The 9,340-nt window shown below is 50.3% G+C and overlaps 2 protein-coding genes across 2 annotated transcripts; one reads left to right on the top strand and one right to left on the bottom strand.

The window, feature by feature from the left end:
* Window positions 1-359: 359 nt before the first annotated feature.
* On the bottom strand, window positions 360-1,262 carry EMWEY_00014870 (hypothetical protein, conserved; the record flags this gene model as incomplete). The annotated part of the gene is made up of 2 exons (XM_013479484.1): window positions 360-525; window positions 769-1,262. 2 exons carry the CDS (start codon window positions 1,260-1,262, stop codon window positions 360-362), a joined length of 660 nt encoding a protein of 219 aa, XP_013334938.1.
* Window positions 1,263-1,624: 362 nt separating this feature from the next.
* On the top strand, window positions 1,625-5,519 carry EMWEY_00014860 (Chromosome III, complete sequence, related; the record flags this gene model as incomplete). Its single annotated transcript, XM_013479483.1, has 8 exons — window positions 1,625-3,278; window positions 3,397-3,681; window positions 3,831-3,919; window positions 4,018-4,344; window positions 4,569-4,705; window positions 4,834-4,996; window positions 5,219-5,311; window positions 5,415-5,519. 8 exons carry the CDS (start codon window positions 1,625-1,627, stop codon window positions 5,517-5,519), a joined length of 2,853 nt encoding a protein of 950 aa, XP_013334937.1.
* Window positions 5,520-9,340: the final 3,821 nt, after the last annotated feature.

Here is a 9,340-nt window from a genome sequence, read left to right as displayed (position 1 = left end):
ACACTGATGTTGGCATATTGACCATCAATGGGGCCAAATCCTGTGATATTCACATTCCACCGTCCCAGGCGAAAACTGTATAGTTCCAACACCCCAGTTTCAGCGGATGTGAGCTGCGCTCGTGCACGCCTGCGCGGGCTGGCGACGGCGGCTCCACGTTAAGGACAGGCGAATCAGGAACGACGAAAAATTGCTTAAGGAGCTTCAAGTGGCTGACTGCACGATCAACAGGGGACGTCTAGGGTAGTGAAGGTCAGCCTAAACTCGCTGCAGCTCGCACCTTCAAGCCCTCCTCCTCCAGGATGCCTGTGCACCTGAGTCCTCCACGGGCTTAAAAAGCAACATGAGCTTTAGAAAGTTCAATACAGCGCAATGGGCAGCTCGCCTGCGAAGTACGGACTTGTAGGTGGTAACCGGCCGGCGACCTGCCTTGCCAATGCTCCGCTTTGGTAGAGATGCAACAACGCGTCATGAGACCCAAGGCATACTCCATCCAAAAATAAAAGCGGACACCGGTTCTTCCTTCTGCGCCAGAAACACAAGCAAAATATGCAAGCATGCCAACTGCTGACTCAACAGGTACTTGGATCCCTTCCACTATATATCGAATATACTATGGTGAATATGGCCGGACATGCACAAAACAGTTGACTGCAAAGCATCCAACTCAGTGGTACTAGGGCGCATTGAAAACAACGCAACGCAAAACTACTAGCCCCAACAACTACACTGCAACCACCTTATCCTGCTGCTGCATTTCCTTCCCACCCGTGAGTGAGTGCGAATCCCAGGATCGCTGGGTGGGCTGTGACATCGATGGCCACAAGAGGGACAGCTTGGAGCTGCGTGAGCATTTTGACGACGTTCAAAGACAGAAGTGATTTAGGGCTATCTACAGTGCCCTCCAGAAACAACACAAGCTTGTTCTCCTTCAACACAGGCAGCAGTTGCGCGTCGACGGTCTCTTTGTCTGCCGTGTAGGCATCAATGCTGCGCTCCGATAGGTGCTGATATACTGGGTCATTCGCACCACAGTTGGCATCTACAATCTCTTCAAAGGAATTAAAGTGCCGCAAGTTGCTGCTACACGACCGGCCCCCTGGGACACTTGTGGAGGGTTCTTGGCTCCCTGTCCTAAGCAGTGGCGGGGCGCTCTCCGCAGCACGGGATACTCCTGCTGCAGTAGAAAGCCGAAAAATCACCTCTCTAGTGCAGGCGCTTGGCAAAAAGAAGGCCCGAGTTAGCCTGAACAAGTGAGCCATTTTGCGAGCCCACGCCCAGAGCCCCGGAAGGGCACAAGTGCTCTTCTGCGCGACCTTAAGATGACAAAACTATCTGAATAGCTCTGCTGTCTGTTAAAGAGATATTAATTTAAAAGGAAAGGAGGAAAGTTGTGCCTCACCAGCCGCCGACGCTGTCTCGATAAGCGCGCTGTCTTGCATGCGCGCGGAACTCAACTGCACACCTCAGGCCCCTGAAAAGCACTAGGGAGAAAAAAAACAGCTAGCACATTTACTTTTAAATTGAGCATGGGCGTATGAAACTATGCGAGACAAGCCGGAGCCTGTGATTCTTCCCCTTACCACCCCAGCATTTGCCGACTATGCCTTAGCTCCCAGAGATCATGCATATTCCAGCTTCGCGTTGTGTAGTGGGGAGTAGGCCTACTAGGACGTTATCGGATGCTTCTTCAAACTTCATGGGAAACTTCAAGTGTCGGTGGGAGTTTCAGAGGGTCTCCGTGTCTATCTATGCTCTGCAACAAAAAGAGCGCCATACTGCTAACACATTGCAGAGAACGGGCACCTCCACCGCATCTGTCTCTGTAAGACCAATAGGACACGATGATCCGTGGGGTGTTCGGTTCATCTGCCCTTGTGGAAGGTTTTCTCATGGATGCCGGGGGTTTGCGACAAAACGCCAAAGACTGGATGAGTACGATTCTTATGAAGTGACAATCGACCCGAAAAAGGTTCCCCATGACTTTTGTAGGGTGCCTATACATATGCAGTCCGCAGGGGAACTGAAAGACACCATTACGGTTGCCGGACGTATGCGCTTGTTCAATCCAAATTTCTGGCGGCGCTGCAGTTCAGCTGTAAGGGACCTTGCTGAAGGCTTCCGCTCGCGGGAAATAGTCGCTATCCTCAATGCCTATGCTAAGGCGGGGTACAGAGATGTTTCCTTATTTGGCCGTCTGGGACAGCTTCTTGCCTTGCAGGCGCACGACTGCCGAGCGTCAGACATGGGGGTCGCTCTACAGGCATTCGCGCGTCTCAACATTCCCAACAGTTCTCTCTTCGACCTGCTTGCTGTGCAGTGCATCCGGAAGGTCGACGAACTGGGTCCTCGGGGTATTGCAACTGTAGCTGCTGCCTACGGGGGCGTCAAACACCCCCATCCTCTACTCTTTGGCAGGCTGGCCCAGCAAATTGAGGCTCAGGTTGAGACCTTTTGCAACCTAGACCTCATCCAAGCGCTATGGGGGTGCGCACGTGTCTCGTACAGACACGCGAAGTTGCTGGACTGCTGTGCGGACCAGATCATGCATCGGTTGGCCACTTGTACAGTTACAGAAGCGCTAACAGCGGCAGAGTCATTTGCAGTTCTCAGCTTTTACAGAGCGGATTTAGTGGGGTCCCTTTCTTCATTTTTTAGGAGCAGAATATGCAACATCCCAGTACGCAGCCTTCCTTTACTTCTGCAGACCTTCGCTTCTTTCGACCAGCTCGCAAGTCTTAGCGCAGACCCTCGAGTGAAGCTGCTTCCAGTGCTGCATGTGGGTAACGCAGAGCCCCTGACGAACAGTGTTGCTTTGTACAGAGCAGCGCTTCCCGTCATAGCTCGGGCGGCCGTATGCTTTTCCCTGACGGAGTTGTCTGCGGTGGACTCGACACTTCGTTCAGTGGGCCTAAGCCACGACCTCCTGACTAGCGCGCTGCAGCAAGAGCTGCAGCAGCGGGTCCCTCATTGGACGCCGCAGGTGTGCGCAGAGATACTGCAGCAGGTGGCGTCTCGTGGGGGAGATGGGAACGACAAGGCCGCTGCTGCGGCTGTGCGGGCTCTCTTGGCATCCCCGGCAGTACTGGGATCTCTTCCTGAAACAACGGTTTTACAGATCCTGAAGGACCTCAAGGACTTGCGTTGTCATGGCGCCCTTGCTGTCGCTGCATCTTTCGTATATGGCGGTAGCGGTCTTGCTAATGGAGAGAGGCTGCTGGGTGGCGCGGAGCTACTGGTGGCGCAGCGCATCGTGTTGCAGTGCTTCCCCTCTACTGGTACAGTTTTCCACCACTTGCGGACGTGCAGAATACATTGCTGCACCTGGATGCACGAGTAGTAGTTTTGGATGAGGTTCGGTATTATTCATAGTAGTATTTGGATGCGTGGCCGCAGAGTCGTTCGTCGATGGATACCGGGAGGGTTTTCTCTCAGAAGCCTTCAATCGCCCTGAGAGCACCAGAGGTTCTGAAGGGGGATCAGTTGCGTGTCTGGAACCTTCTTTCGAACAAGGATGTATAACTACTGCTTTATCAGAAAAGGCGCGCATGCTATATGCCTCGATATCATCCACTGCAGAAGCTGTAGGAGCCAACGCACTGGTACTGGCAATCTGCCGCTACCGTTCGGACCCTGGCGTTTGCTTGTGGTTGGACTTGCTAATGAAGGGACTCGTCACAGGTCAGTTTTACAAGGGGAAGGGAATGTAGGAAGTGCTAGGGCATATGATGCTGGAATGCGTTAGGGAAGAGATGCGGCCAGTTCCTGATAGATGCTTGCTCAACTTAATCTGCGGAGAGGCTGCAATTGCTGTGCGTTGCGTTATCCAGAGGTGGATCCCGAATTGTTGCCGGCACTTCTGAGGGAGCTGGCGCGAATGAAGAAGGAACGAGCGGCTGCAGAGGAAGAGGATTACTTTGTAAGATACGGCCTTCTGCAGTATCCATGAATCTGGGTTGATGGAGTAGAGATAACTTAAGACATTAAGGCCTAATTGCGGATGCAGTGCTTTCGCAGGTGGCGCCAGACAGTTGTTACGCTGCAACATCACAGGCAGAAAAACGTCTGCCACAAATGTTGTCATCTGCACAACTTTCGCGTCGTTTCTGTCGCGTCGCCCGCTATCTCATGGAGTCGCCGTTACCTGGAGCTGCAGCACATAGCATGCAGCAAGCTCCCACATCTTCACAGTGTGCGGCTACCCATGAGGGATTTCTCTATGGACGTCTCTCGGTGGTTGCAGCAGGTAGCGCGGCACAGGTCTTGCGCAGCCATCCCAAGCCTGAAGTGGCGCAGCGCTATGTAGAGCAACTCTGTGACATTGTCTGCTCAAGGCTGCAGCGGGTGCGCTGAAACTGCCTAAACTGTTGCTAGCTCCCCTGCAGGGCCTATTGGTATACTGTATACGATTTTAGAATCCGAAGTAGTATAATGCAGAGAGTACTTGCCTTCTGAACACTGGGATAACAGGCGGCATGGAAGCGGGTAGAAAATGGTGCCTTCATTTTGAAGGGCTGTGCCTGGGGCATTCTGGAAGTACCCGGAGGTTGTTGGTTTGCGGCTTGCAGGCTCAGACCCCGGCAGCAGCAGGCTACTCTGGGGCAGCTTGTAGTGCGCATCTCGAGTGGCAAGTGGGAAAATCTCTGGCCCGGCTATTGCAATCCCTTGTGGCTCTCCGAGCAGATGTGCCACCAGCGCTGGTGCAGTAAGGCAACCTTTCCTACCCGGAGATTATTCTGCTTCACTATTGCGTGATCTCTGAAGAGTAGACTATTAACTTGTTGACATTTGTACTTTTATGGATCAACCGCTTGCTGCTACTGTGCCCTTCAGGCAGTTGGCACCCCGATTGCAGTGGCTTGAGGGGCGAGATGTATTGGCTGCCCTGCGGCTCCTTCCCACACCTACTGAAGCATCCCTGCGTCAGCAAATCACGCGTGCTGTGGACCTCCGTTTCCGGGATCTCAAGAGCTGGAGGATGTTGGGCGAGCTGCGAGTGAGTCCCGTGTTTGGCCAAACCATGTACTACTTTGGGCTGGTGCATGGGCAAATTGGCTATTTTTAGGCTTGCCTCCCTCGACAATGCCCAACGTTCAACGAGTGTCTGTTAAGAAAGATGACGTGAGGACGACTGGATGCGGTGAAGCAACAACTGGTGTTTGGGGGTATGCACTGTAAAAATATGTGATGCTCTTTTACGGATTGTTGGCGTATGCAGGACCTCTGCGCGGATCTAAAGCTGGAGGTAGACGATGACGTTGCTGAGCTCGACGTGGATGTTTCGCGGTACCAGGAGGAGGATGACGGCGAGGTAAATATTCCTTTATGTAGCTGTGTGGAGCATACGCATGTAACTTCTCTAGCGGGGCGTTACAGAGTGTCCTAGTTACAGTGTTGGTAATGTGTGTTGACAGGAAGGAATTCCAACAATAGGCGACGCAGTCTGCAACCCAGAAGAGGACCACTTCTCTGCAGAACGCAGCAATCTCGCCCGTCACGACGCGGAAGCGTGGAAGTAGAAAAGTCATACCGAGAGTTGGGAAGGGCAGGTGCACACAAATCACGTGGATCTCGACTTGCAATATACATGCTTTTTCGGTGTTTAGACAGAATCCACCCTGCAGCGTTTTAGGCGGAGGTATTCACTAGTAAAGATTAATTAGTGTATACCGTATCAACCATTATGCCATTTGGTATTGCCCGTAGTTCCAGAGAGGCAATTCAAATTACTTGGAGCTCCTCAGGCCTCCAGCATTGTGGGAAGACTAGCGTACTATGAATGAATGCCTGTTGCAGTCAGCAACGAAGAACGTGACCAATGAATGGCTTATTGTTTTGGGTTGCATGGTTCATCATGATTACCTACTCTTTGGCGCTTAGAGGACCTGTGCGGCAGTGTTCCCGCGGTCCTTCTAGGCAATACAGGATCATTTTTCAGTTGTATTGGGACTCTATTAAGCAATTACGCGTAGTATATACGGATGCCCTTCACTTAGGAAGTGTTCCAATGGCAATCGTTGGTTATATGATGCACGGCAGACTAACGCCTGAACAATAAGGGAACATGCTCTATCTATTCATCCCCAGAAGAAGCATGGGTTGGAATTTCCCAGCCTCAGTATTGTGGTTCCCATGCAGCTCACAACAGTTGACATAAGATCCTGTACCCGTCTTACACTTGGTAGCGTTGCATGGTTCACGGGGTGCATGTGCAAACAACGGACCTCATCTGCACAGCACGGCGGGCTGCTGCCTGCATAGCCCTAAATAGAACCAATGGTGTGAGAAGTACACATATATACTAAAAGGTTCTTTTCGATGTCTACTAGTTGCTTTGCTATAAATATCAGCCTTTTGCTTCAGTAACAGAGCAGTAGGAATGATGCTCTCTTAGCCAGACAACAATCCAAAAAGGCGCACATATCTTCCATTTTCTCCAGTAGATTGGTTAAAGAAGCAATTTGGCGCTATATACAGTATTCTCAGCGAAAGGCAAGGAAGGCCACTCCAAGAAGCCCGGGAAGGCCAGCCAGACAAATCAGGATTGCGGTTTCCGTTTGGTTGTGTTGGCAGATATATGAAGAACGGCCTTTTCTTAAAGACTGCAGGTGAAGGTGCCCCTGCATATACGGCTACTACATTTGGAGTGCCTCTGCGCAGGAATCCTTGATTTAGACGTCTGCTGGAGGAAAGTAAAATTCGCATTCTAGGTTGCCATTTCCAGCTCGCCGTGCATAAAGGCAAGGAAACCAGCAAGTTCACTGGCAATATATCTACCAAGTTTGGTAGGGCGATTGTGAAAAGCAAGACAGGAAGATGTCGCCGTCAACCCTACTATCCTGCCTCCTGTCTTTACTGTGTCTGGTGCTACCCTCAAAGTGGCACTCTGATAGAGACAAGGAAGAATTATAACTTGCAGGGCCTTTAGATTTCACTAGGGTCGTGGCAGACTTGGGAAGCTTCTGGTTCACCCCTCAATATCGTACGGTTGCCTTTTCGGTGGATGTAGGATTATTCTGCCTCATAGTGTCATCCTAACTCCAGTTATTATATCACATTATAGCTGTGCATTATTGTTTATTTTTACATTTATTATTTAACAGTGTTTCAGGCGCTGCTCTGTACAGCCGTGCGCAATCCATGCGTGCCGTTGGTAGGCCCTCGACAAACAGAACAAATTGCTATTGCTATAATTCTTGGCGACAACACACAAGGCATCACCAAACGTACCAACTTTAGTTTCAATAAATTGGGGAATTTGTATTCAAGAGGAATGAGGGAGCACTGGTCATCTCCACATTCGGAGGCGGCGCATGCATTGAAGCTCCGCATCCTCGTGCACTGCAGATTTGTGCCCGCCCTAGAACACTCGGGGTGCAGTTTACATGAAGGTCAGTGTCCACATCTACACTGAAATCACAAAGCTTCTGTTTTGACTCCTATAGTAAATTCCATAATAAGCCTGTCTGAGTTGCGAAATGTTTCTGTTGCCCCTTTTGTTCGCTGCCGCCCTGGCATTTCTACCGGATGCGACCGACAGTGCTCACGCACCGGCTACTCCTACACCCAGCTCTGAGAATGCTTTTCAACGCAGTAAAGTTCTCATGTTTGGTCACAATGCGTTCACACCAAAGCATAAGGGGGACTCCACGAGATCATCGCTCCTTCTGGTTGCCCCGGCGGTCGCCGTAGCCGCTATGGTATTTTTGATTCTTCATTGCCTAAGGGTTCTCCAATCCGGCATAAATTCGAGAAGAAATGAAGCTAATAAGCGAAAGCTTGCTGACAGAAGTCCAAACGCTTGTACAGTGTGTCTTGGTGTGCAGCAACAGGACCTTGATCCCATCCTTGCTGCGCAACAGACTAGGCGTCGAACTTGTAGGCTCATGAGAGTTCCTGCCGCTTTTATATTCAATGAAACCATTTTTCTGGGTTGTCAATACATATGAATCAAATGTAGATGGCCGAAGACGTTTGCCGGCGACCCTTCAAACGTGCGGATGATCAATCACTCAACTCGTCTGTTTCTTCTCGGGTGCTAGGGCTTTCCGCAAGGATAATTGGTCTTGCAAGCTCTCAGTTGTGGTTTCACAACGGTGTTCCACATCAATTCATCTGGGTAGGACTGAGGATATCTGTATTCAGCCTGTCCAGTGTTGTTCTGGTGCAGGGATGATTAGATGGATGAAAATGAACTACCCAGGTCCCCCGACTGTCGGATTAGAGGCTTTTACACCGGAAAAACCTGGATGATGTAGGCTGAGAGTTTTCGAGGCGGTTTGGGGAAGCTAGAATAATGAATACTGCAAGTAATGAGACTTTGGCGCGGAGAACCTGCTGACAGAACACGTACAAAGCATTAAAAATGAGGTCAATAATAGCCTGGGGCATATCATGAATACAAACGATTTGGGGCTAGGCATACCATATATATGGCACTTGGAGGTAATCTGCAAAGATCGGTTCTTTGTTGAAAACAGTGTTAATTGTGGCTTAGCTACACGACAAAGTTCTTCATGGGGCTGAGTTTCGTTTTGGTTTTGTACAAGACAACAGGCATGTTATAGTTGGCAATAAGCTCACTGTGTATGCTATTAATTGGTACTGAATGGAATTTGTCTGGGAAAACATTTCACATTCCAAACAAAAGAAGATTCGGGAACAGTGCATTTGTTGAGCAAAATACGCTGCAGATAGTAGGTTCAATATCATGGCCATGCCGTCTAGCTGCCCCAACCTGAGCATACGAGGCGAGATAGCACAGACTAACAGCAAACAATAGTGTCACTTTCGTGTTTGCTTTAGCAATTACCTAAGCCGTCGCATTGCAGTGCCTCCAATTGTGAAGCATCTCCACCTGCTCTGTCATCACTAAACGGCAACAACAAATGCAGTAACACGCTTTGATAAATCGATAAGACCGTGAGATGCCGCGTTGCCCATGCGCTGATTCGGTGCCAGCCACCCGCTCGGGCGCGTTGATCCTTGTACAAAAATAACAAGGTGGAGTGCCGAGTAGGTGCAGCGATGTGAAGTTGAACCGGCAACATTGTACTGTGAACAAATCTAGGCCTATGCCCTTAAGTTTGAGTGATGGAAGGTACAACTAGAAATGCATGCAGGCGAGAGCTTGTGCAGTACACCAGCCACGCCAAGCCTGCGGCTGTGGCTCTCGTGTACAGCTCGGGTGCTGATATCCGCTGTTCACAGTTATGCAGTGTTATTGCAATGCATTGGAAGAATGTGGCTTCAAACTTCTGTAGCCTTGGCTTTCCCAACGACTGGTGATATCAGGTGGTGAGCAAGCATTCTGAGTTTAGAGATGCTGGGATGCGTGGTT

The sequence above is a fragment of the Eimeria maxima genome, genomic scaffold, assembly GCF_000499605.1.
Source record: "Eimeria maxima Weybridge genomic scaffold, Emw_scaff117, whole genome shotgun sequence".
NCBI classification, from domain to species: Eukaryota; Apicomplexa; class Conoidasida; order Eucoccidiorida; family Eimeriidae; genus Eimeria; species Eimeria maxima.
This window is presented reverse-complemented; position numbering and strand designations above follow the sequence as displayed.